This window comes from Pagrus pagrus, assembly GCF_965226575.1.
Source record: "Pagrus pagrus genome assembly, chromosome: 14".
Lineage (NCBI taxonomy): Eukaryota > Metazoa > Chordata > Actinopteri > Spariformes > Sparidae > Pagrus > Pagrus pagrus.
Genome location: NC_140198.1, coordinates 25,152,786 through 25,179,869, shown reverse-complemented (window position 1 = coordinate 25,179,869; position 27,084 = coordinate 25,152,786). Strand labels below are relative to the sequence as shown.

The 27,084-nt window shown below is 41.4% G+C and overlaps 3 protein-coding genes across 6 annotated transcripts; 1 reads left to right on the top strand and 2 right to left on the bottom strand.

The window, feature by feature from the left end:
- Positions 1-273: 273 nt before the first annotated feature.
- ruvbl2 (RuvB-like AAA ATPase 2) lies at positions 274-7,776 on the bottom strand. The gene is made up of 14 exons (XM_084373466.1): positions 7,691-7,776; positions 6,355-6,409; positions 6,166-6,221; positions 5,758-5,899; positions 5,449-5,578; positions 5,298-5,364; positions 5,043-5,149; positions 2,538-2,631; positions 2,223-2,441; positions 2,021-2,139; positions 1,601-1,720; positions 1,390-1,519; positions 1,134-1,248; positions 274-641 (listed from the first exon to the last, which is right to left on the bottom strand). Exons 2-14 carry the CDS (start codon positions 6,407-6,409, stop codon positions 616-618), a joined length of 1,380 nt encoding a protein of 459 aa, XP_084229592.1. The 5' UTR covers positions 7,691-7,776; the 3' UTR covers positions 274-615.
- On the top strand, positions 7,754-27,025 carry ftr82 (finTRIM family, member 82). 3 transcript variants are annotated; one of them, XM_084373462.1, is made up of 9 exons: positions 7,754-7,831; positions 8,836-8,895; positions 20,929-21,546; positions 22,846-22,941; positions 23,052-23,285; positions 24,473-24,632; positions 24,728-24,784; positions 25,000-25,065; positions 25,330-27,025. In XM_084373462.1, exons 3-9 carry the CDS (start codon positions 20,956-20,958, stop codon positions 25,848-25,850), a joined length of 1,725 nt encoding a protein of 574 aa, XP_084229588.1. In that variant the 5' UTR covers positions 7,754-7,831; positions 8,836-8,895; positions 20,929-20,955; the 3' UTR covers positions 25,851-27,025. The 3 variants fall into 3 exon arrangements, with proteins under 3 accessions (XP_084229588.1, XP_084229589.1, XP_084229587.1); XM_084373463.1 differs by having other exon boundaries at positions 7,770-7,831; positions 8,839-8,895; XM_084373461.1 differs by lacking the exon at positions 7,754-7,831 and adding an exon at positions 7,931-8,047.
- Positions 10,566-18,050, bottom strand: ftr83 (finTRIM family, member 83). 2 transcript variants are annotated; one of them, XM_084373460.1, is made up of 8 exons: positions 17,967-18,050; positions 14,852-15,446; positions 14,300-14,395; positions 13,872-14,105; positions 13,468-13,627; positions 13,311-13,367; positions 12,210-12,278; positions 10,566-11,415 (listed from the first exon to the last, which is right to left on the bottom strand). In XM_084373460.1, the coding sequence occupies exons 2-8, from the start codon at positions 15,422-15,424 to the stop codon at positions 10,889-10,891; spliced, it is 1,716 nt and encodes a 571-aa protein (XP_084229586.1). In that variant the 5' UTR covers positions 15,425-15,446; positions 17,967-18,050; the 3' UTR covers positions 10,566-10,888. The 2 variants fall into 2 exon arrangements, with proteins under 2 accessions (XP_084229586.1, XP_084229585.1); XM_084373459.1 differs by having other exon boundaries at positions 14,852-15,465; positions 17,967-18,038.
- Positions 27,026-27,084: the final 59 nt, after the last annotated feature.

The following is a 27,084-nucleotide window of genomic DNA, read 5'->3' as shown; positions in this document are numbered from 1 at the left end:
GCAATTGTATTTATTAATTTATGGTTTATTCGATAGGAACAGAGTTCCAGAAAGGTTTTAGTCTTTGATGCTAGGTCACTGGGCCAACAGCAGTCTTGGTTGGATATACTTTTAAGCACCACAAATGAGTGAGGCTGTTGAAACTGGTGTGGGTCGTATCATTCATGTAAAATGAAACAAAAGTTGTGGTATGCTGTTCTGATTTATGTTTTCTCCTGAATTAAATATGTCACGCAGCATTCAAGATTAAGTGAGAAACAAGCAGACAAATCATCAAAGTGTGCTTACAAAAGCCTGTTTAATCATTTTCATAAAAATAAACCATGTAGAGATAAGTCAACAAAAGAAAACACTGAAGGAATGGAAGGCCTCGATGAAGAACAGCATCATGGTAAATTTAGAATTAAGTCACAGTTCAGTGGATACATTTGAATTTGAACAAAGTTGAACAGAGAAGAAAAATATGGGGAAATTCAGTGATATGAATACATCTGAATTCTATCTTCAATGTCTCCTAAAGTTGAAGTAAAATCCAGTTCTGAATTGACTCCAACAGCAGAGGGGAATGACAACGTAAAAACTTCAGAGAGAAAGAAAAGAAAGTGCTCGTCTTCATTAAGAGGTGTCCATCTGACCCGTTTCTGAAATGTAAGAACAGATACATCACGCTTATTCACCATCTCATGTAGAATTGAGATCTTTTTTGTAGAAACATCATTCACCTTCTTTTTAAATGTACATATCACATTCTGTTTTGTATTTTCTAAAAGGCCTTGTTTAATTTTTTATTCTAAATTATATAATGAGAGGGCTGAGGCTACTAGAGAACTACTGAGCTGAGCTGGAATTTTTTCCTTTGTATATACCTTTTTACTTATCGCTCTCTCTTTCTGCTTTGCTGTGAAACTACAGAACAATCAGCACTACGCAGAACAGTTTTAATAAGCATGTCAAAACTGAAATCCTCTCTAATGACTGCAGCAGAAAACAGCAGGTGCCCCTGGCTTAGAATCTGTTTCAGCATTTTGAAGCATTGCTCGACTTTGATATTACTTTAGAGCATCAAAGTGAACAGTTGCTGCGTGGGACGCAAAGCCAAGGATTTACTAGCAGAGGACGAACAGAAAACTTACGTGTTTCGTTAAAGAGGAAGGAATCCTGATACTCCTTCATGTATTGAGAGGATCTGGCCTCATCCAGGAACAGCGAGTAAACCCTTTTGATGTCCTCCACCTGGACTTCTGTCCCCTGGAGAAGCCAACACACACAGATGACATCAACACTGAGGCTACAGGAATTCATGACTAAAGAAATGCTTGTAAATATTCATAACAAGGACTTTAGATGCGTTATAGCTGAAAACACTCTGGTTGGTCAGACTGAGCTTACCTTGCGTTTGCGACACACCAGCCCAGCAGTGCTGATCAGCTGGATGGCGTAGCGCAGAGACGTCTCCATGCCGATGCGAGTCAGGACGGTGTGAGCCTCCTCGCTCAGCTCCACATCCTCCTCCTCACACCTGAAATGAAACCATGCAGGTTTACTTCCCTTTTTTAACACTGATAAGAAGCAAACACAGATGATGAACACAGATTCTCACCTGATCTTGAGGATCTGCCTCGTCTCTTTTTCGGTGTAAGGGGAGGTGGCGATAATGAGCAGGCGGTCGAGCAGGTCGATGGGGATGCCATGAGGGCTCTGATAGTTTGTGCCACGGATTCTGGGAAACAAAAGAGTGGATACTTAGTTATATATGTAATATTCAGGGTTAAAAGCGGCACAAGAAATATAGCATAATATATTTAGCCACATTTTTGATTATTCTCAGGATGAAAAGCTTATTCAGAGAAATTTTAAAACTAGAACTCAGTATTTTTACAATAGTCTATCAAAAAGCCAGTTACACAGGTTATAAGAACTAAAGTTCTCCAAATAATGGTATCAGGGGAAAAATATCCGTATTGGTGTACTCCTAAATGAGACCGCTCAGATGGAAAGAAAGTGTAGGCGTAAACAGTACCGAGTGATGCCTCTGTTGGTGGCCATGATGAGAACTGGGGACAAGTCACTCTCCAGGGCTCGGTTCAGGAAGGAAAAGCACTCCATGTCCAGCATATGGACCTCATCAATAAATAACACCTGAGGCCACAAACGTATAAACTTAGTCAAGTACAATCACAGAGAAAGCAAATATAAATATACACACATGTAGTTGAACCTACCCCAGGAATGATCTCGGCCTTGCCTTCTTCCCTCCACTCACACACTTTGGCATTAATCTGCTCGCGGACTTCAGACTTGATCTCTCCGGTGTCTCCGGAGAAGAGAGCCAGGAAGCCTTGTGTGCGGCTGTTGATGACGTCAATCTCGTGGAGGGACACCGTGTGGACCACTTCTTTCCTTTTTTGCAGCTCTCCCTCTGGACACTGCACAAACTGAGTCTACAAGGACAACACACACAAGGCCATGGTCATTGAAATTCTACTTTAGTTTGTGAGTGTGAATTAAAGACTGAAGCAGAGAAATCCTATTGATACCTGAGCTCCCATGGCATCATAGTCTCTGGCTCTGGTGAAGGAGCGACCCAACTTGCTGATCTTTCCAGTGGCCTTGTCAATGGTGATAACATCTCTGAGAGGGAACGCAGAGAGAGAGAGTAAGTCACGTATGGCTGTCTGACAGGCCTCAGTGATCCTGATTATGGATGTACGTGATTAGTCAGTCAGCTGGTTAAACTTATTATCATTGTATTATTGCAAACATTTATGGTGCATATTGACATAATTAGTAAATGAAATGTCATGTTTTCCAAGTCAACTGTTGCTTTACAAAGATAACACCCATTAATTGTTGAATCTAAGATGTTACACCTATTACTGGTTGTTCTCATGACTGAAAATTATTTTTTACCATATTTGCTATGGGATAGCATTCACCCATTGACAATTCCATTGTAATTATCAGGCACGTTTCCTTTTTCTTGTTATGTTTAAAATTGTTTATTTGTTAACTTTTTTCAGTGAGTTGTTGTCATGTTTTTAGGATAATGTACAATGTTCATAATGCATGGCACAAAGAGTTTAAAATAGGATTTGGTTATTGAAGAATGTGATGAAAGGTTTCAAATGGCTCTTAACATACAACATTTCTGGGGGGACTACGTTTACCCTTATAGATTAAGTTGTGCTCAATTTCAAATGTTTTTTTACTTATAGACTAGTCGATTATTCTAAGAAGGAAATTCGTTGCGAGGCACATCCCTAACGATGATATCCCTGTAGGACCCCCTGTTGCAAATTTGCCACATCACTTTTAACAATTCTAAAAAATTGCCTACAAATGTTTTTTTTTCTCAAGACCACATTTACATAGTTAATGGGTCCTATTGTTTGTCCTCACAATGCTATTGGATAGAATAAGTGTTTATAGGTTCGGTCATCTGGCCATGAACTCACTCTATCTGCAAACTTCCCGCTGAGCTCATCTCCTTTTTTTGCATGACTTGATTTGTCAGGATTAAAGTAAGTAAAATTCCTTAGACATTTTTTTTTGTGTCTATTACAATGTGTAGAACATGTACATATTTAGTTATTTTGGAAAACATTCATTAAATTTGATTTAGAGCTTCTTATGTCCATGTTGCAATTCTGCCACGTTGGATCAGGGTGGTAGTCAAAATAGCCTGTGCTCCTTACACATTACATAAGGACACTGCACTTCTCACATGGTCACAAATTGAAAAAAAATGTAGTAGAAATTTAAAGTGTTAGATGATTCAGTGTAACTAAGCTCTAAATGTGTTTTTACTGTTAAATGTTTAGTTAGTTTAGCTTAGACCATAATTAAACACATGAATAAAATGTATAGGGTATTTGAAACTCCCTGTATCTTTGTAGTTTTTTGTTTGTTTTTTAACTTCTAAATGATCCTGAGCTATTTTTCTCAGTGTTGCCCAAGTAGCAGTTTGTAGCATTAGGAGATAGAAAAACAGGTTCTGAATGTTCTGGAGTTGTTGGGGGGATGCCTGTTGCATTGTTCTGGGACAGGTGTAAATGGTCTTGAATGTGAACCTGTAAGTGCTCTGGGGGGATGCATGTGTTCCTTTTAGTATGATAAGTAGAGAGCATAATAGGCCAGCCAGACAGTATTGTTTGAATGTAGTGGAATTTTGATCAGCATTTGTATTGAAATGATAATACTTATGGACATACTAATGGAAATACTTAGATCTCTACCCTCGACACATGGTCTACCACCCTGTCTATTCCAAAAGTTTGTGACAGAAGACATGATTGAGGCTCTGACAAGAAACACAAATGAGTACAGCTTGCAAAAAAATAGAACATCTGTTAACACCAATAATAGGGGAATTGAGAAGATGCTTGGCATGTACCTGAAGATGGGCCTAATGCAAATGGCTGGAGTTCAGGGACAGGGACACATTCAAGACCATTTACACCTGTCCCTGAACAATGCAACAGGCATCCCCCCAACAACTCCAGAACATTCAGAACCTGTTTTTCTATCTCCTAATGCTACAAACTGCTACTTGGGCAACACTGAGAAAAATAGCTCAGGATCATTTAGAAGTTAAAAAACAAACAAAAAACTACAAAGATACAGGGAGTTTGTTTTGGGAGACAGACACACGGTACATCCCTGTTTCTGATGTGATGTCCCGCAACAGATTCCAATCTCTGTTGACTTCATTACACTAAACAAACAACTTGACTGTGTCAGAGATGGAAAAGAAGGACAAACTCTGGAAACTCAGACCATGGCTACTTAAATGTTCTGTATATCTGTTCAGACTAAGTGAGTACAAACACAGAAATTCTGCTCCCAGCTATCCCCAGCGTGGCAAATTTGCAACATTTCCCTAAAAACTTACTAAAATGTAAAAAATTTGAAAACTCTTTAATTTCTACATAAGAGGCCTCCTAAAACAATATCTGAGAGGTCAAAAAAAATTTTGCTCATTTTTTTCTATATCTGGGTCTTACAGGGATATGCAAAGATTAAATAACAACAGATTTACTCACCCTGCTTGAACCTTTTCTTTACTGAGACTGTCAATCATCTTGTTGCCCAAGTCATATACCGTCTCCATCTCAGTAGTCTTTAGAGTCAACTTGCCCACCTTTGCACCCTGAGAGACAAAAGTAAACATGTAAGTTTGTCTTTAATGACAGCACAGTGTGTAGGAACTCAAATAGTGTATTCTGTGAAATATTTTCCAAAGCAGGCCTAAAAGAATAACTAGGCAGTACGATATCAGTGCACTCATAGCAGCCTACCGTTCCAGTGGCTGGTCTATCAATCTGGATTTCTACCACCTCTCCTTCAATGATCTCTGTCTCTTCTCTGTAGAAAGAAACCCATTATTAGAAGCCATTTATTTCAAACATTGAGAATTACTAAACATAATAATTGTGTTTGCTCGCTCACTTGATCCTCACTCCGATGGCTTTTCTAAAAGCTTGGCTCAGTGCCTCGGTCTTGCTCATCTCCAGGGAGAAGATCTCACTACCGGCCAGCGCTGTGAAGGGTGTATCAGGGCCAAGAGACTGGGCGATGCCTGCATAGAAAAAATCTCAGCTGAACGTATACTCAGCTACAGCATGTGGGAGCAGGAACTCTTGCTTTGATGAAAACATAACATAGGCCAATTACATCAATGCAAGGCAACAATATGACTTCCAGGGGAGGACGATGAAATGATATTGTGTTCTGGAAAGCTTCCAATGTGGCCCTTACCCATAGCGATGGCAGTCTTTCCTGTGCCAGGTTGGCCAGCGATCAGCACTGCTCTGCCAGCGATGTGGCCATCTTTGATCATCGCCAGAATGACCCCTGCTGCCCGACGGGAGGCCAGCTGGCCAACCATCCCCTGAGACACCTGCAGGTGAATAGGAACAGGTACACTTGAAGCCAAATTTGACACATATTAATGCACATCATTCTGTGCTGTGATGTAATGTATCTGTTGAATCTACAACATTGCTGCTTATAATCCTATACTGTAGTAGTTTAACAATTACTTGACACGTAATTTTAATCCAGGTAAACATGCTTTCCTTATAGATATATACACTAAAGACATCTCTTTAGACTAAACTAAAGAAGCAAGTCCAACAGCTAAATACTATGAAGACTTAACGCTACCTGTCTCGGTTCCAATGCATCATCCAAACCAAGGCCACGAATGTGAGAGTGTGCTCCTAAACACAAGATAGAAATGAACACGTTAATATCAAACACATTTGGAAGATCAGAAATCATATTTATGAATCATTAACTTGTGTCTGTAAACAGCTGAACTGTCATGGTCCAAGTGGAAATGTGGATTCTTACCAATTCTCTCGATCCGTGTGACGTCACGAACCTCTGGAACCTTTGTAGTCGCCATCTTTAACATAACAAAAATAATGGATCATTACAAAAATGAATACTACTCACAGCCTTTTTACTCTCTTTATTATTGGAAAGAGATCTAGTTGTCTGAGGTTATGGAGGGTCTGTGGGACAATGTAATAACACTGAAACAAAGGAACAGGCAAAAGTTGGCTAAAAGGTATTTGTGACTGTTGAAACAAAAATCCAGATCTTTGTACTGAATTTTGCTCACAACACAACGGAGGAAATGCTCAATATTACTAACCTCAAGAAAAACACATCATCTTAGAGAAATACCACCACATGTATTATTACAGTGGCTTACAACTTCTAAAAAGGCATCCAAAAACTGAAAGGGTCTCCATCTTGCGCAGCTGGTAGCTGACTGCACCTGATATCAAGCTACAGCCAGGAGTGAAGAAGGCTTCTGATTTAACAGTACGGAGAAATAATCATACATACTGAACAGTTCTTTACGGGAATACTCTGGAAGATGGGCTGATGGCATCTTAAAAACGTTTTCTATGTTGTCAAAACAGGGCTGCTGAATGGAAACCTATATCATACACTGATTAAACCGAGTTTGATCTTTGGTTCATTAAACTCCAATAAAAGTAAAAGTCACATACATTTTTCAATATACTAATCCAGATGTCATATACTTTCCAATTTTGTTTGCAAAAAGCCCAGTGCCAGATTTTTTCAGTATGTGTGTAAGTGACTCCTGGACCAGGGAGATTTCCATGGACGCTTTGTACCTCTTGATGATGCTTTAGTTCTTAACTAAACAGAAAAGGCTTCAGGTTTCACCCCTGGTTTCAGAGCTAACATTAAGTTAGTGAACCGAGCTGGAGCTCATGAAGTTAACGTACAAAAGCCTGTCTTAGCCAGTCGGTTGTCATAGTGACAGTTATAACGCATGTCACAACACAAGGAGATGGTAACGTTTAACATATTTCTATGCCTTTAAATTTGTCGCATTTGTCTTTTTTAATAAAACAACGCCCACCTCGGTTTTCAGAAACATGGAGTTGACTCAAATTATGTGCGGAAGTCACTAATTTTACAGTTTTTTCCTCGACTATTCTATGCTAACGCTAGCTAATGTTATGTTAGCAAACTAGCTAGCTCCATTCATTGTTTTTTTGACTCCAGTAACCACCATTACTCGCTGCCTCTTGATTCTAGAGCGAATAGCGAGGATATGAATGATAGAACATATGTTACTGTATCTGAATGTGAAGGCCCAAAGTCTGAAGCATTTATTACAGTTATCATATGAACGTAAACTCACCTGTGCAGCAGCACTCGTGGAAATGCGAGAATGCGGCGCTTCTTTCTGATGGTACGCAGGGTAAATTTGTCCGGAGAGAAACAAATGCTTTTTCTACACAGGCACAGAGGCGGACTGCCCTCTACAGACACGGAGGAGGAGGTAATGATGGAAACACAACACTAGAATCTGTTAGTTAAACTACGGGTCAGTTAATAGGTTACTGGTTGGTGCTCGGGCTGTTAGTTTGTGAACGTTTCGATCAGAGACTGCGAATTTAAGCCTGTTACACTACTGACGATAAATGCCAGGACCGCATGGTTCGTGTCTTCATTTGGTGTCCCGAGGAAAGTTAATTTACTAATAGTTCATTAGAAGGTGAGGAAAGACACTATATACTGTTCTTTAATGATGATGATGATGATGATGATGGTAATAATAATAATAATGGTAATAATAATAGCAGTAATAATTATTATTTTAAATAAAACATTTGTATCTAAAGATGGAAACTATGGAAGCTCATTCCCGCCAGTTAAAGATAAAATAAGCCATAATTATGAAATTTAGAAATCGATGGGTGGGATTAGAAAGTTAGTATATGCCTAATTATGAGATAAAAATGTGAGATTTTGAGTTAAAAGTCATAATGGTGTTATAAAAAGTCATAATTATGAGATTTAGAAGTCTAAATTACTTGATAAACAGTCAAAGTGTATGAGATACAAACATTATAATTATGAGGTAGATGGTCAACATTTATCTCATAGTTTTGACTTTTTATCTTATAACTATGACTCACCATGGGAATATTATAGAAGTTTTCATCAATTATTTTTCTTTAACTTGTGGAAACCGGCTGTCATTGACTCCATTACTTGTTTCCTTTCACTCTTGGTGGTGCAAAATGACAGGTAGGTCTATGTAATCACTTCACACAATGTAGGATTTACAGAACTAACTTGTACAAAGTACAGAGATACTGTAGGTAGGTTGTCCAGCAAGGTAGCCTGTAACATGCTGTTTACTGTAATGCCATTAAGAGAGTGTGGTCTGTGTTTGCAAGGTCTAAGCCACATAAACTGAACCAGTACTGTGTAGCATGTGAATACTATGGTGTCATGCCACACTTTATTGTTGTGTTTCAAAATATTTTGTATCTCCAGCAGTAAATCATCTCCCTACACAGAGGCTTCCCCAGAGTTGGGTGACAGACGACAGCTTTGGTAAGCACTGCATACATTTCTCCAGTAGAGGTAGTAAGGCTCACATGTGATTCTACAGGTTGTGCAGAGCAGCTCCAACAGCCCAAGCCACAGCAAATGAACACTGATGACTGCCCACTGGATAAACTTACACAATCTATCAATAGTAACTTCACTCTGTATGTAAAAACTCAGTAACTTATGGCTTTTAACATGCTGCTCTTTACCAGCTTTCTGTGTGTATTAATCAAATAATACAAAATGACAATACATTAGTTGTTTATTGGCCATTTGGATGTATCTGCATAAAGGGGAAACTAAAACCTTTTTATGAGAACGTTTCAAATACATGAGAATTGAGATCAATTTATGAGTCTCTACATATTTACCAAAATTGCATTGTCCCTCACTTTTGTAATGTAAGTCTGCATGCTGTCTTTTAGTCTCAGCCCCATGATCGGGGAAATTGAAACTGACCATAACCTTAAGTCTCTGGAGGAGTGCTTCATATCCTCTCTGCTGTATCTTCAAAGTTCCCCCTAAAGGCCGCAGTTTTAGGATTCCACAATCTAGACTCACTTCAGTCCAGCATCACAAGAAACTACTGAACGTTACAGAGGTCAGAACTGAAAAAAACACTTTTGTTTTTCATTGTCAACAGCCGTGATGTTTCCCGCTGTCTAATCATTGGCTTGAGTTTTGTCTTCTGTCAAGTTAGGTGTTGTCATTATTAAAGTCCCGGACCCCTTAAAACAAACATGACAGTACAGTCTTATGATAGGCTATAACAGGCCCTTTATGGGGGGGCTAAATAATTTTCCTTGGAGAGCCAAAACTGACTGACTGACTTCCTGTGCAGTGTCACTGCCCACTGTGCTCAGATTATGAAAAATGAGTAATAATAATGGATCCCACATATTTAAAAAGCACATAATTGTACATAAAAGAACAGAATAAAAACCTCTTTATATCACGATTTTGTATTTAATTCAAGCATTTTTTGCTTGAACGTCTGGTGGGACGAATCAGACTTTGTCAGGCCAACTCGACCTTAGTCGAGCATACCACAAACATTTGAGATTGCTGCTTGATGCTGTTCGACCATGAACTCGGGAGCCTCTCAGTCACACCTCGCCTGCTCATGTGTAATTTCTCTCAAACCTCCACAAAACCAACACTGCTGTTCACTAATCCCTCACTCATAGGCTCACAACACATGCACTTAATTTCACTTATTCTGAATGTTGTTATAGGTAACGCAAACACTAAAATGAAAATTCAGTCATTATCTACCCACCTCCACGCCAATGGAAAACTGGGTGAAGTTTCGCAGTCCACAAAGCGTTTTAGGAACTTCATGGAAAAACATATGGTTAAGATGATTGAATTTTAATTTTTGGATGAACCTTTCCTTTAAGGCATAGTAGAGGTGGTTTGTCATCTTACTGACCAGAAAACTGAATATAGAGATCTTCACTGAAAAGCTGCCGTTCATTCTCCTCACCCATTTATTAAAACCTATTAAACACTCAATGATAACACTGAGTCTGATTAGATGAACCTAGAATAATGAATGTAGAGTTTTCAGCTTCATATTTCAGAGGTAATTCACCTGTGAAGCGAAAGTTTGATTACAGAAGTCTTGAAAAGAAAAAAAAAAAAGAAAAAAAAGTGAAAATACACACAGTATATCGTTTTCATAAAATGTTTATTGATAAAAAATAAGTGTATCGTAATCTATATAAATGATCACATTACATTTCAATGTACAGCCTTCATTATTCAAAATTATAATTTAAATGCTCATTCACTTTATACACCGGATCTTACTTTTAACACGTTAATTGGCAAAATATTCACAGCCATCAAGTAAAGTTCCCCTGATACATTGTCTAAAAAAACCACAAAAAAAAACCACATATCCAATCTTAAAAGTAATTATAACATGTCAGAATAGTTATGCTTTTGTTCTGTAAATCTGAATCACAGTTGTACATGGATCATTGTTATTTCATCACAGCTGGATGATGTTGATGGCTGACTCGTACCAAACCCAGAAGCCTGCATAGATAGGCTCACTAAAGGTGGCCTTGAAGCGGTGGATGAGAGACATTTTGTCCCCTACAGTGTAGAAAGAGAGGGTCCCCCCGGCGTGGTCTAGGAACACCCCTATACGTGATGAGTAGGGTGCGTTGACCTCGACCTGATCTTTGTTGTGGCGGGCTGAGTAGCTGGAATCGGAGCAGAAGAGGCTCCAGGACTTGCGGTTGTAGCCGATGCGGCAGGTGTCTCCGTAGCCCGTCCTCTTGATGCCTTTGTAGGAGACTCCGAGGGCCGCCCCCTCTCCACTCCAGTCAACCTCCCAGTAGTAAGCTCCTCCAGAGAGAGGCTCCACACACAGGACCTGAGGCAGGGAGTCAAACCGGGAAGGGTGGTCACCGTATGACTGGGGGTCTCTCTTGAGGGCAGCTTTCCTGTTTCCTCGAGACAAGTAGAGCTGTCTGTAGGCTGTGTTCGGGTCCAGAGTGAGCGGGGTAGCATCTGGGTAGATAAATGGAACGCTTACTTCACAGGTGGAAACATTTTACCTACACTGGATGAGATGATGTAAATGAGGAAACCCAAGACAGACAAAGCCGTTGCTCAGCATAAAGCACCCCTCACCACTGCACCACTATTTCTACTAACTTCTGTCATAGGACTTAAAAGCAGGAGACCCTCTGTCTGGACACGAAAATCAGACTAATCCCAGGGGTTAGATGTCACCTGCCTGCTGTGTGTGTCCACCTCTGCAGATCATAGTTGGTGAGCCACCCGGTGGCCTCTGCTAGATCTGCCCGGCTTTTTATCTGGAATGCCAGAGGTATCAACACTGTTTGTGAGTTTGACCACAAACAGAAGTACATCTAACAAAGTAACATCTAACTGTAAGGCGAGACCCACAACTGTTGAACCCTGTCTCCAGTTACCTTAAAGGCTATGTACATAATTTCTTTAGATGCTAGTGCAAACTGGCCCCTGGCAATTTGCTTAAAACAAATGTTTTTTTTTTTCCAAAGACGAGTTCATCATCAGCTTTTAAACAGTTGAAGCACCTCACAAATCACAAAGCTGCGTAAGCACCAGCTAATACATTTATAATCAGCTGCTCCCAGTCTCTGTCGACACTGCAGCACATACAGTAGTAACCAAAATCAGATTTTGTGGTCAGCCACAGGGTCTGACAGAACTTCATCAGCATCTAATTTGCCTGATGCACTGAAGTGAGCAGGGAGAGCAGTGATCTGTGTCAGCGCAGAAAACCAGAAAGCAGAATGAGAGAAGCTCTGACTCACATTTCAGGAAATCCTCTCTGTACTGAGGTTCCTGGACTGGTACAGACTTGTATATGGGAGCTTCGTCACCTGTGGAAGTAAACAAGTGCATCATGTCAGAAAATAGTAATCATGGTATAATGTATTATAATGTTTGTTTCTAGTAGTGATCTATAATGACTTTCTATTACATAAAACTATTAATGACAAACAATTAGTAAACCATCAGTAACTGCACAATACATGTGTTATCCCAATGATGGACCCAGATTGTAGAAAGTTATGTCTTTTTTGACTATAGAGTATGTCTAGCTGCTATATAAATACTGTGACAGGATCAAAACGCTCAATTCACATAGAAATGTGATATAACAAGTCTACAGCCACACCCCCAACACAGGTGTGGTTGCACAAACACTGACAGAGCTGATGCATAAACATGATGGGCAGTGCCAGCTCAAACCTGAGAGCTGAACAATTAGAGCAGACGGTGCTTTATTGGGATGAGGGCCTTAAAGAGACAGGAGCTAAATCAGAGCATTAGGATAGAGGGTGAATAGAAGGACAGTATGAGCAAAATGTGTATTTTACATCATTTTTCCTCATTAAAGCAGCAAACATTTTCTAGTAGACACCCAAAATAAAATTAAGAACCTGAACATTTTCATATATGGGACCTTTCATCCAGGTCTATAAAAACTGTCATCATCAATCAAGCTCATGTCAAAGACTGTGCAGCTGAGCCCAATTCTAATTTAGAGGAGTGCGTTAATGTAAACTCGCTGGCACTTTGACCTCCTAACCAAAGTAAACATTTAACCCTGCAGCAACGGAGTGACCTCGTGTTACCCTCTAATGAATGTCATTCTCCAGCCATGACCAAACATCAAACAAGATTGCACAAAGCCCTATTGAGGACAAGGGAAACTGTAAATCTACCCAACTTCCCTGAGTCAAAGTCTGCTTAACTTTCAGTTTGGGTCCATGTTATTTCTAAATACCGTAGCTCTGCATGTTTTATGAGTTGTCTAAAAGTAAATTGCACTAATATTTCTACCACATTACTTTTGTCCACATAAAGTCAACAATATGCAATTTATTTCTCTTGAGTGGCTGACTCACTTTTCATAGATCGCCTCTTTTTGGATTCATCCAGTTGGCAGAAGGTCATCTTGTTAACTGTAGAAACGGAAAAAATATTTTTTAAATATATTAAACATGGTTCACACTGATTCAAGAGGTTTGAACACCAAGGACTTCATGCAGTCCCTTTACTCACCGGCCTTGGCTACCTTAACCAGCTCATCATTGCTGAATTCATTCAGGTGCTGCTTCATCTCAGAGACGGCCTTCGTGACCGGGCCGAAGGTGAAGTAGGGGTTGACGGTCACTGTAGGCAGCTCCTCAGCCTCCGTCTGAGCTATCAGCATGTGGTAGCTCTGATGAGGACAAAATAGCAACGCAGTCATGATAATGTACTTTAAAGTAGTCTTCCGTTTCTTTTTTTTTGTATCATTTTGCACCATCCCACCAACTGTATATTATACAAAGTCTTGGCCTTGTGATTGACTAGTGACATGTCCAAGATGAAACCTGATGGGATACCTCTACCACCACCCTGTACCTGTGAAGGAGCTACTAAATCTGTTTTATGAATCCATTGATTGGTTGGTTGTCAGTTACCTGGATGAAGTGGATGTGGTCCTCAGTGCGGGACAGTGCGGTGATCTCATTGTCTCTCCTCTTCAGATCGGCGATCTCGTGGCTCAGTCGCTCCATGTGGCCCTCTGCGTTGTTGAGCGCTGCCTTCTTGTTGGAGGCGATCAGCTTGGTCATCTCCTGCTGCATCCTCTCGATGGAGCGCATCATGTCACTGAACATCTTCTCGCATTCCTGTAGGGCTCTATGGGCTGAGTTCTGCAAAGGACACACGGACATAAAGCCATTAATCACCTGGGCGTCACACTGGTTTTACCAGCACACTGAGAGAAGCCGTCATCACTCCCTACATGAAGGAATGCAAGTCTGTGTTGGTAGTTGATTTAACTTTCCATTCAGTGTGAAGTGGCTAGTCTGGTCTTATCTGTCTGATGGATGATGGTGGCACAAACCTTGAGTGAGTCCACAGCTTGTTTTAGTTCCTCCATCTGCTTGAATCGGTCGTGAATCTTCTCCTGGATCTCAGCCTGGGTGGCGCCCAGCCGTTGCTATGAGGGAAACAACAGACATTGTTGATGGCAACAGCAATTCCACAAATCAACAAGACAAAAAAAAACAAAACAGGCAAAACCATCTAATCAAGAAGTTTTTTTATATAACTTATGCGTGAGACTAACGAATGAATAGCTCAAAGTTGACAGTGGTAGTAGTAGCCTACATGCAGGTAGCAGGCTTGTGTTTATTCAGGCGTGCCTCACTTCAGGCTTTGTTTTATGGGCTTGTTTAATCTATTGTAATCCGCTCTGTCATGCATGACCTGCCACTGTGCCACTACTACAATGATTCATGACAAGTACATGTGTCACCATTGATTCACAGATAAAAAAAATTAATTAAAAAAATTTTTTTTTAAAAATGCATGGACATGAAATACTTGTGATGTTGAGCTAAGCACATGTTAGCAGAGAAACCAGTGTGGTCACTCTAAGCAAAGTGTTGCCTACCTGCTCTTCCGCCCTCTCCTGCTCAGCAGACACCATGTCGTGACCTTTGTGTTCCTTCACCGTGCACAGCACACAGATACACATCTGGTCAGTGCGGCAGAAAAGCTCCAGACCTTTCTGATGCTGGGGACAGATCTGTCTGTCCAGGTGGCCGATCTCGTCCACCAGCTTGTGCCTTTTAAATGTGGCAGACTCAAAATGGGGCTTGAGATGTTTGTCGCAGTAAGAGGCCAGGCACATCAGGCAGGTCTTGACGGCTTTGTGCTTCTTGCCGATGCAGATGTCACAGCCTACATCCTGGGGTCCTGCGTAGTTGTAGTCAGGGGACGGAGGTGGAGGTGGAAAGGATTCGCTGCTGCGTGGCAGTGTGGAGTGCCGGGAGCTTCCCATGCGCCTCGGGGTGGGCCTCTTGCTGTAGGAGACCCTGCACTGTGGGCAGAGGTACGAGCCCGTGTGGTCAGCATGGTCCCAGTATGTCTTCAGGCAAACGGAGCAGAAGATGTGGCCACAAGGGATGGACACGGGATCCCTGAGGTCTTCCTTACACAGGTAGCAGGCGTCCTGATCCGACATGGAGAAAACGTTGGGCTGTTCCCTGTAATGCAGTGAAGATGCTGTGAAGGCAGTAAGTGACTCCTGTCAGCACAGTGGCAAAGTGAACCCACAGGTACGACAGGTGCAATTTATATAGGGTAAACAGAGGGAGGATAAACTGGTTAAGCCGAAACCAGTCAAACAAGGGCGGGGCCAGTAAAGAACTCTGTGAATGCCTTCATCAGATACAGAATCCAAGCATTAGATAAAATGTGTGGTCATAAGGTTTGGCCTTGAGTAATAAAAGCAAAACTGTAGCTTACGCAGTATTTTTTTATGTCATGTAGACACCATTTTTTTTATGTCATGTAGACACCATCAGGCCTTGAGGATTTTATACGTTTTTGAGCATGAAAGGTGCCGTTTGGAATAATATTACCTGCTCTCCATAAAATGGTGAATTAAAGCAGCACTGTGTGATTTTGGGGAAGAAATTTTAAATCAGAAGAGAAAGATCTTCATCGCCTGACTTTTTTTCTGCCTAAACAAACTCTTTGTTTTCATGACTGAATAAACAATCTGACCTTAAAAAGGACAACACAATTTCATACCATTTTACTTTGTTTATATGTGGCGGACCCTGCCACCTTCTAGGTTCAAACAGTGTTCTGGGGACATTATTTTCCTCTGAGAACAGCTTGTTTATTCAGTTATGGAACAAATAAATATTTCTGAGTTTGAATTCCTTCACCAAAACTACACAGTGCCCCTTCAAAGTAAGTCAAAAACATGGTATCTATCAAACAATGCAGCGTAAAGAAACCACAGGTGTGTCACACTCTACAGCTGAGTGAACTGTAATTGCTGAGTGTTAGAGATTGCCTGGAGACAGACTGTTCCCTTTGGGCATGTGATGATACCTACTCTAGTCACAGAACAAAATGACCTCATGCCAAAGAGATTATTTTCTGCACTTTGACTAATAATTCTACAACTTCTTCTCTGGTGATCAACTGTCATGTCTGGTCAGCAGCAGTCTGAGCAAAGCAATGGCTTGTTTCATTGTGATGCGTGTGCGTTTTCTCCGCCTTGGTTGTTGTGGTCCGAGATTCCCCTGACCTTCACCTCACCTGTGACCGCAGTTAATTATCAACTCAGTTTTTAATTTGCATTTCATTACCACTGATTTGTTATGAGGTTTAAAAAAGGCAGCCTGCAAGTTTACACTGCAATTTACCGCAGGTCAACCACAACACCATCGCAACTAAGAAGATGTGCTCGTTGAAACCAATACAATCATGAGAATGTTTTCTTTTCTTAGCTAAACACCTTCCTCTGTAGATTTTACCTTACGGCGAACACACCTCCCGGCCAAGATGGAGTTTCGGGGCTGTTGAAATGGAGATAGGAATGCAACTACACTTGATAGCCCAGATAACAGGAGGGCCGAGAAAGGCTGCTTAAAAGATTCCATTGTGTTAGAGCCAGCAGGGCCAGAGCCGAGTGCCAGGCATTACTGAGTCTGTTGTCCGTCAACAACAGTAACTACGGCTGACATGCAAGACTAAATGTAGCTTCTTATTTGACTAAAGCTTCCACCGAGAGGGTCATGCTCTTCAGTGCAGGTGACACAATGTTGACGGAGACGTGATGTAGTGGTTAGAATAAGATGAAAACTATCAGTGTTAACAAAAACATGAGTTATTTTCAGTTGTAAATCAATTTGTTTTAATGAAAAGATCCAAATTACTCATGTATTTTTAATTCAGATCTTCATTTCAATTTAGGTAATTTTAACATTTGCAAGGATGATTTATACTATGATTTATTTTGACGTTTTATCTCATGGTTTGACAGAATTAATATTCATGTTTAATATTGCACACACTGTGCATGCAAATTAAATCAGTCTGCTCCCGTTTCCAATGATAGTGTCAAGTACAACTTAAAAAAAACATCATTTATAGGTGAAAACTACTCAGAGTCACAGTGACTTGTAGGTTCATCGGACTGCAAACTGAGCTGACTTTCTCTATCATTGTCGTAGCGTTGAAACAGGCACTACAAGAGGCCTCTAAACTGACAGTAAAATTGGAGTTTTTCGATCAGGATATTTTATTATCGTCATCTAGCAAAGCATTTTCCCCTCTTTACAAATGTCTTGCGCTCTTGCTGTACCTGACTTGCTCTTTAACCCTCTACTGCACACATCCCATTTGTTGGACGATTAAGCCTCTCTGATAATGCGTCAGTGATCAAAACCCTCGTCACACCCAACCCCAAGCAAAGTTTGTGTTACCTCAGGGCAACATTGTGTTACATGGGTTGCAAAACACAAAAGGAAAATCTGATTTAAATAGAGATAACTTAACAATAACAATATGCACATGTGTATGATCCTCTAAAGAAGTATACTGGATCATTTTTTGAGGAAATTATAGCTGCGGTAGTGTGTTGGGACCAGGCCAGAAGAAGGAGAAGAAGATGGATAAAGGAAGATAAAAAAGAAATACAGGAGGGTCCACCAGAGAACTGTCTGCACCAAAATGATCATTAAACCTCAATGTCATGTGTGTCTCACCACTCAGTCCTGAGCTCCCCCTGCGCTGCATGTTTTAGATGTTTCCCCGCTCCAACACACCTGAATCAAATGAAGGGGTCATTATCAGGCTTCAGGTGACGAGCTGATCATTTGGATCAGGTGTGTAGGAGCAGGAAACATCTGCAACATGCAGGGCAGGATTGAAAAACACTTGTCATTCTGCATCAGCTATTGCTCAACTCAAACCTTCAACACCGAGCCAATTAAATTTATATTCCCATCCGACACATTGCCATGTGTAGGAATAAAAAAAGGTGTGGGGGGGGGGTGTGGACCCTGTTTTTAAGAGATGTGGGAGGAGATGGACTTTGCCTTCATAAAACAAAAATATAGACATTTTATGGAGAAGAAAGGCATGTTGGTCGACACTTTGTAGTCTTTATCTTGATATCTGAGGACTCAGTGGTTATGCATGAATTGACCCACTGAAAATGAATTTAGCCTCAGAATATGTTTCATTCCAGACTGGTGAGAGAAAACACGATTACATGTTCTCCCTGAACTTCCTGTGAAAGACAAGAGCTCAGGAGCTCAGGTTGGCTCTTAATTTGAAGTTTAATTTATACTGAATAACTTAATGTGCTCATCATGTCTATTTTTCCAGACTCTGAAGTCCAGCTTTTTGACTAAAATAATGTTTTCCTCAAACTGCACACACACAACCAAACTATGCTATTTTGTATGTTATGTGAAATCTGCATATTGTTATCACTACATCGTAAAAATCCTTTTGAATGCAGCTCTGATAATCAGTCAATGTGTGATTTTATTTGATTTATATTATATATTATCGTCTGATATTGATAGATATAGATTATAATGCAGAAAAAGATGCTTGGGATAATTTGTAATTATTAAATTCCCTGTAGGTTTATGTGCAGTGCACTGATGTCATTTTAGATGATGAAGTTCATTGTTTAACGGTAAAATATCCTGCCTCTGTCACATTTGAGGGTGTATTTGTGAATGTGTATATCGGCCAATATATCCATGTCAAGTATCGGTGGCTCTAGTCTTTTCCTGTCCGAGGGTGTGGTGACGACAGAGATGCATGCTAGCGGTGTGCAGCCTTTTTATCCACACTGGGTCTGTTTCAGTAAACTTCAGCTTTGTGTATCTACCAGCATCAACAAATGTGTCCACTGTTTTCCAATAACATTTTTAAATATTGTGTCTTTGTTTTTCTGACTCACACTCGGTGAAGTGGGTCCTTGTTTCCTCTGATCAAACAGCCATTTGTGCTCCCCTGCACTTGGCCTGCAGAAAGCACCGCACCTTAATGAAGGCTGACCCTTCTCCTTGAACTTGGACTGAGCTGCAGAAGACTGTGAAGTTTCTGTCCGCTGCATCGGAGAATGCATTGACTTTCTTAGAGGGGCTTGTTATTAAATCTTAAAAGACATTTTTTTAAAAGGTATCATGCTTCATGCTGACTTTCTCAAATAATTACAACTTTTTGATTGATTTAGATCAGAGTTAGAAACTCCCAATTAAGTCAAAGCTTTATTCAAAGTTCTGTCCGTTAGTGGCGGTCCTCGACACTAACAGGTGGTTAATCTGTAAGTACAGAGCGCTCCCTCTACTCTGGAGGAAGGAAGGAAAAACTGGCTTATCAGAAACCAGACCAAATATGGAGAGGTGAAACTACCATGTGTATGAAGTAATGCAAGATAGGAGTTGAAGGTGGGGCCAATGTTCCTTTTACAACCTTTGATTAATATTTTTTGCCTACATGAGGCAGGGAATGCAAATTATAAAACTTTGATTTCAAGCAAGTTTCTTTCCAGTAATGGCTCTAATCTTGAACAAAGGACTGACAGAAAAATACTATGAATGGGCTATTAGTACAGAAACCAAAAAACAGGGATTCATTGAAATGCAAATTGAAACGTAAATGAGAGGCTGTGATGTCAGCAGACACTAGATGTTACAGAGTGAGTCAGGGTGACAGGGCTAAGTTAGGTAACCATGAGAGTGACATTTTTAGAAAAGGAAATAATGCAACATAACTTACAATGAAGCACGCACACAAATATGCAAAACATCCACTGTAACAACACACCTGGACCTGGAAGGAGTGTTCGCATGTGCACGCGCACCCGTGCATGTGTGCGTTTCCTCTTTGTGTCCCAACCAGGAATATTTTCTTTCTGCTGTACAAACAACTAGTTAGAAAAAGAGAAAAAAGTGACCCGACTGGTCTGACTGGACACAGTGTAAATACCGCAGCTCTGGGCTCTTGCTGCTCTGAGACAAACCGCCTCCGGCAAGTTAAACTTTTCATGTTTGGAGTGATAGAAAAAGAGAATGCAGGGATGTTTGAAATGACTTTGAAACTCTGCTCAGCTCACACTGTCTCTGTTTGTTTATTGGGTGGTCCCTCAAATTCCGACAGTACCTTAGGCTGCATTCATGTTTGTCGGACTATAACCGGTTTAAGACAATGGCGATTCTGTCTGACAACAATAGGTGGAAATACAGCTGCCGAGAAGTGTGTGCGCAATTCAGCCGCTGATGAGCCACATGAGAAATTTAAGAGTAAAGGAAACTCTGAGGGAAATGGACGCTTTTTCTGGCACATTAGTTGCCACTTGTTACGCCTTTTTTACATTTCATTCATTCTCTTTCTTTCACTCTGTCCACTCTCTCTCTCTCTCCTCTCCTGTCTGCCCGCCCTCTCTCTCTCTCTCTCTCTCTGTCTCTCTCCCTCTCCCTTCTCCCTCCTTGCTCAACCTGCTTATCTGAACTGGGCAGGGCTCGATATACTCACAGCACAGGGGGAGGGCCTTGTCTGCTTTCAATCAATAACCTCTGGAATTCAGAAATACAAGTAGGTCCTGTCTCTGGCAGGCTGTACCACACTCTTGAGGGCGGGCTCCCAGGCACACTCACTCGACGACATTTCTATCTGCTCTTTGGCGTTCTCTGCCTGTTTCCTCAGGTCTGACTGTGTTTTTAGTCCATCACAATGGCTGATCACACGTCTCCAGATTACTTCAACTGCTCCCTGTGCCTGAACCTTCTGAGGGACCCTGTGGCTATCCCCTGTGGCCACAGTTTCTGTATGGACTGCATCAGTGGCTACTGGAACGAGGCTGACTACACAGGGATTTACATTTGTCCCGTATGTAAGATCACATTCACCCAGAGGCCTGTTCTGCGGCCCAACGCCACCCTGAGCATGGTGGCTGAGAAGATCAAGAAGAGCGGGCTGACCCTCAACCTCAACACGTCGCAGGGGAACATCTACGCCGGGCCGAGCGATGTCCCCTGTGACTTCTGCTCTGGGAAGAAACTAAAGGCTGTGAAATCCTGTCTCAACTGTCTGGCGTCCTACTGCGAGAAGCACTCAAAGCCTCACTATGAATCTGCCACATTCAAAAGGCACAAGCTGGTGGAAGTGCTGGGAAACCTGGACAGGAAGATCTGCCCGCAGCACCAGAAGTCCCTGGAGCTCTTCTGTCGAACAGATCAGATGTGTATCTGTGCTATCTGCACAGTCAGTGAGCACAGGGGCCATGACATTGTCTCTGCTGAGGCGGAGAGGGGTGAGAAACAGGTAAGAGATCCTCCTGTGTCTGTTGATGGATTGAAAGTGTGATTTCATGTCAGAGAGATAAGCAGCCTGATTGAAATACTATATGTTTGAAGACAGATAAGCTGTTTAAAAGAGGCACATCCTTGATACATTAGCAATATAAAGTCATTGGAGTATTTTGAGCGAGAGAAAACGGGTTGTTTTTCCCAACTCCTGCCTCTGCACTACAACTGGCGCCTGTACTTTGACCCATTTCGCCAACACTATCAGCTAAACTGGCAGGCATTCACCGCCAAAACAAGTCCGGCTCTCTGATTAGCTGCGTGGAGCCTGGGGGAGTGTCTTCCAGTTATCGCCTCCGAAAGCTGCTTTTCAGAGAATGCGGCGTTCCAGCTGTGGGATAGATACACAGAAACTTCCTTCTGCTGCGGCGGTTCCCACCTGTGGGAGTTGGCCTGTAATGATACTGGAATGTCAGGGAGTCAAGGCCTTCAACACCTCATGACCGGCCAATCACAGTGTTGTAACCACGGCGCTGCAGTGCACATTCAAATGATTCCCTTTGCCAGTAAAAACGATAGAGAGGAGATAAGACTGTCAGCAGATACTGTAGTATACGAATGCACCAGTCAGAGCTGTGCTAGTTTTTATGGATGAGTAATTGAAAGTGTTTTTATGGCAGCAGGGATATGGGCTGAAGGGTTTTCAGGGCACGATGGAGTTATAATTCATCCTGCTGTTTTCTTTACAACACGGCCAGTCTGGTTTCTCTCATCTAACGATTTACAACCTGAATCTCACACATCTCACTCCCGCTCTCTCCCCTCCCCCTCTCATGTTCGACCCCCCCGCCCCCCCCAGATTCCCCACATTCCTCAAGCTTATCTTGAAGAATGGGTTGGTGGGCTTGAGTAAAAGCTGAATTAGAAGCCCTCTATTCTGCACGTCAGTGCTGCGTGCACCTTGAAACATCTCTTTAAAAGTCAGGCAGCGGTACATTCGCATTCCTAACGTGGCCGGAATTCCATTACAGATTTTTTTCCCCCCTCTCTCCCTCCGAGATAAAAGCTGGCCGTATTAAGAAGATTCTTTGAGTCGGGTTTATTAGACATGCCCAAGGGCCTCCCCAGATATTCCTTAATGAGAAAGAATGTTTTTATGGAACCAACAAATACGAGGCTTTAAGTCTCGTACAATAAAACAGCATGACATTCAATTACATCTTATGAATGCTAAATTAAAGGAGGCCAGTCAGCGTGGGATTGCATGCTAAACAAAACAGGGAAATAACTGGCTGTGTAATATGTCTTTATTCTGCAGAAACTCCTGGGAATCTCTCAAGCTGAGATTAGACAAAAATGCCAGGAGAGGGTGAAGGAGCTGGATGAGCTGAAGACTGCGGTGGATTCACTCAAGGTAACGTCAGCTAATGAGTGAACGTAGTTACATTGCAAAAAAGAAAGTCATTACTGTTAAACTACAGCAGGTCTTCTGTAAAACGCTGACATTTTGAACCTTGTGTGCAGAACTCTGCCCAGAGAGCCATGGTGGAGAGCCAGAAGATGTTCGAGGACATGATCCGCTCCATTGAGAGGATGAGGTCAGAGGTGACCAAGCTGATTGGTATCAACGAGAAGGCCGCTTTCAACCAGGCCGAAGCTTTGATCGAGCGACTGGAACAGGAGATTGACGAACTGAAGAAGAAGGAGTCGGGCCTCAAGCAGCTGTACAGCACCGAGGACCACATCCACTTCCTGCAGGTAACATAGCGACTATTTAGGAAGAAATACATCTGGAGTTGTCATTTAATGATGTTAAAGCAACATTATGTCACTTTTTAAAGGTGCAATGCGAAATAATTTTGAGTTATTCTCAAAAAATAACTAATAAGAGTTTTGACATTACGTATATGACATCTATGTATTGCCTTGAAGAGATACTAAAGTTAGCATGCTAACCAGCTAGCCTCAGCCTGTCCTTTCTCTCAACAGCGCTATTGAGCAGTCCAGACTGCTAGCTGCACCGCTAACTCAGTTAACTAGCTTACAGCAGCTAGGTTTGCAGCAGTTAGCAGTCACTCGGGTGATATGCTGCCCCCCGTTTGTTTGTAGCATGCAGTTCTTACATATTGCACCTTTAACATTAAAATAACAGCTTCAGAATCATTTTGATGGAACAGTGTCTTGTAATAGAGTGAATGGTGTCTCTGTCTCAGCCACTCTGCCCCCATCACTTGTTTCTGCACTATGTAACTTCAGTGAGAGGGTAGGATCACAGAGTACATACATGTTTACTTCAACATACAAGTTTTCAACACAACACTGTTATGATGTAATGAGTCTTGTTTGTAGTCAGCACCTACATTACATCTGACAAACCGTTACAGACCTGGGATTTGTATTTAAAGCAGTGGTGTTGCACTCAGAAACTGTAGGGGGCGCTGAATCGCACGAAATGCCAATTTCTACATAATTTTGCTTTAATGTAACTTGGTGGCATCATCCAACATATAAGGCAGTAGGTTGACAAACTAATAGTGTCAGTGTTATGTGTTACTGTTGTGACTTTGCAGTTTCACTCTGATTCTGGACTAATGGCAGTCAAATATACATATGGGTGTGGTTTTTCATAAGACAGCTTACTCACACAGGTTGTCCATGATCATGATGACAGTATAAATACACAACTACAAGTCCTTTGTATCATTTGGGTGTAACAGTTTCTAAACAAGCACTTTAAGAGGCTTTGATATATTACTCATAATGTGCGGTTGGAAATTTGGATGTACCTTCTACCATGACTCTAGCTTTAAAGTTGTGTGATGTTCACTTTGAAATCATGGTCAGTACGTAAAAGTCAATTTGGTCAACTCCATTTGTTTCTCAGATAGGTGTTGTTGATGTGTATTCGTCCTCGTCACGACACTTGCTTCTCTTTCCTCCATCAGAACTTCAACTACCTCTGCACCCCCACCGACGACGGCTTCATCCCCAGAGTGACGGTGAACCCTGACTTCTCCTTCGGGGCCGTCAGGAAAGCTGTGGCTGAGATCAAGGACCGCCTGGAGGAGTTTGGCAGAGAGGAGCTGCTCAAGATCTCCAAGTCAGGTCTGACCTCAGAACTGATCACAGTACTTCAACAGGATAGGCAGCAAACACCAACAAACCAAGTTTTCTAAATATGAATGTGTTCTGTCTTACAGTGAACGAGGTCCCTGTGTACACTACAGAGAGTCGAACATTGGACAGGAGGAGCAGAGGTGAGCCCAGTCACGTCCCATATAGCAATATGAGACTGTAGAAGGTTAATTATTGTTTAGGTTGATAATTCAGTTGCCATTAATTGTTGGAGTGATTGCATCATCGATTCTTCAGTTAAAAACACTGCAAGAAACAAACCTCAAAGAAAGAATTAAAGGAATGTGTGTGGGTGTGTGCAGATCACATTGACCAAACATTGTTTATTCATGTGCAGGCAAAGAAGTGACAGTGGACAGCGCGCTCCCTCCAGAGCCAAAGAGCAGAGCAGATTTTGTGAAATGTAAGTATCTTGTGTCTTTACCGCAAATAGATTGAACTGAATCAAATCTGACAGCATTACCTCGACTGTGAACATCTCAGCATGAGTCACGTCAGATAGATTTCCATCAGCAGGGGTGGTTGTTTAACAGTGAAGATAAAAACTCCCATGATCCCACGCTGTTTACATCTTTTGTTTTGCTTACAAGACCCCTAGCAGCAGAAATTACATACTGTGCCTTTACTTCTTCAGTTACCAAATAAAATTGTTGTTTTTTTTCTCCAGACTTCTGCCAGCTGAAATTGGACCCTAACACAGCCTACAAGGAGCTGTACATCTCTGACAGCAGCAGAAAGGTCATCCGCACCAGGGACCTGCAGCCCTATGGAGAGAACTCGGACAGGTTCGACAGCTTTGCCCAGGTGCTCTGCCGGGAAGCCCTGTCCGGAGGCCGCTTCTACTGGGAGATCGAGTGGAGCGGGGAGTTTTCCATCGGTGTGGCCTACAGGGGCATCAGCCGGAAGGGCAAAGGCTCTCTGTGTCTGCTGGGCTACAACGATAAATCCTGGAGTCTCCTCTGCTCCGACTCGGGCTACTCTGCCTGGCACAACCGGGTGGACAAAGCCATCAGCGCCCCCCACTCCCCCAGGATAGGCGTGTACCTGGACCACACTGCGGGCGTGCTGGCGTTTTATAGCATAAGCAACAGCATGACCCTCCTGCACAGGTTTGAGACCACGTTTGTTGAGCCCCTCTATCCGGGCTTTGGAGTTGGAACCTCAGTCAAGATCTGCAATATCAAGTGAACACTGATGTTTGAGCATTTGAAAATCTGAAAACATTTTTTCATGTGTTTCCTTTTATACAAACCAGATTCCAAAAAAGTTGGGACACTGGAAAATAACAACAAAACAAAATGTGATCATTTGCTTCTGCTTTTTGACATTTACTCAACTGAAAACAGTACACGGACAATATATAAGCTTAATGCTTTACCTTCACTTTCATTGATTTTTTGTTAAAATATGCTTCTGAATTTGATCCCAGCAACATGTTTCAAACAAGTTGGGACAGCGGCGGCAAAACACTGAGAATGTTACTACTCTGTGAAACAAAATATTGTACTACAGAAACACATCGTCAGTGAACACAGTTTAGAGTTTTAATTTTTGGTTTTATACAGGAACCAAACTTTTATGAAATCGAAGTTGTAATATACGGCAATGCTTTTGGAATATATATTTTTGCAACATTTTGAAACTGTACCAAACCACATTGATGAAGTTGTATTTCTTATTTTTGAAGAATGTTTCTACAAAAATTGTATATACTCTTTTTTCTTTAACTCCACACATTACATATTGTGTTTTGCATTGTGCTGTTGGATCACATTTTCATGCTAGTTTTCTAAGACATTATTGAAATACATTATTGCTACACAATCACACAAATACAACATACAGAGAAGTGTTATCTTTCCTGGCATCTGATAATAACTGCTGGATGATATTTTAACATGTACGTATCTGATAAACAGTCCTGTTCTCTGTTCCCACTGATAGTTGGACCACCACAACTATTACTTCATAAATGGTGTGACGTGTCAAGTAATGATGTTATTAAAAGTCATAAAGGATGTAACCTCAGATAACCTGAGGTATATTTGCTTATGATAGATCATTACATTCTTACACAATTCCTTTAAAACACATTGCTCTCTTTTATGATCGGTATGAGTAATGCAGTAATGTATTATTATGGCTTCAACACACCTAGAAGACGGTTCATCATGTTTTAATATTATCTGATAGTTGTCATATCAGTTGCTGAGTTTTTAGTTTTTTCACTTGAACTAACCTTTATTTAATTGTATGTATGTTTACTTATATAATGGACCACCAGAGTATAATTGATATCAACAAAAGACTTGTTTTGTAACAAAAGTGTTCAATAGTTCTAAATAAAGAGCTAAAGGAATGAACTGATTTGTGTTTGTGATATCATTATTTCTGCTGAAAACATAAGGGCCAAATCTGATCC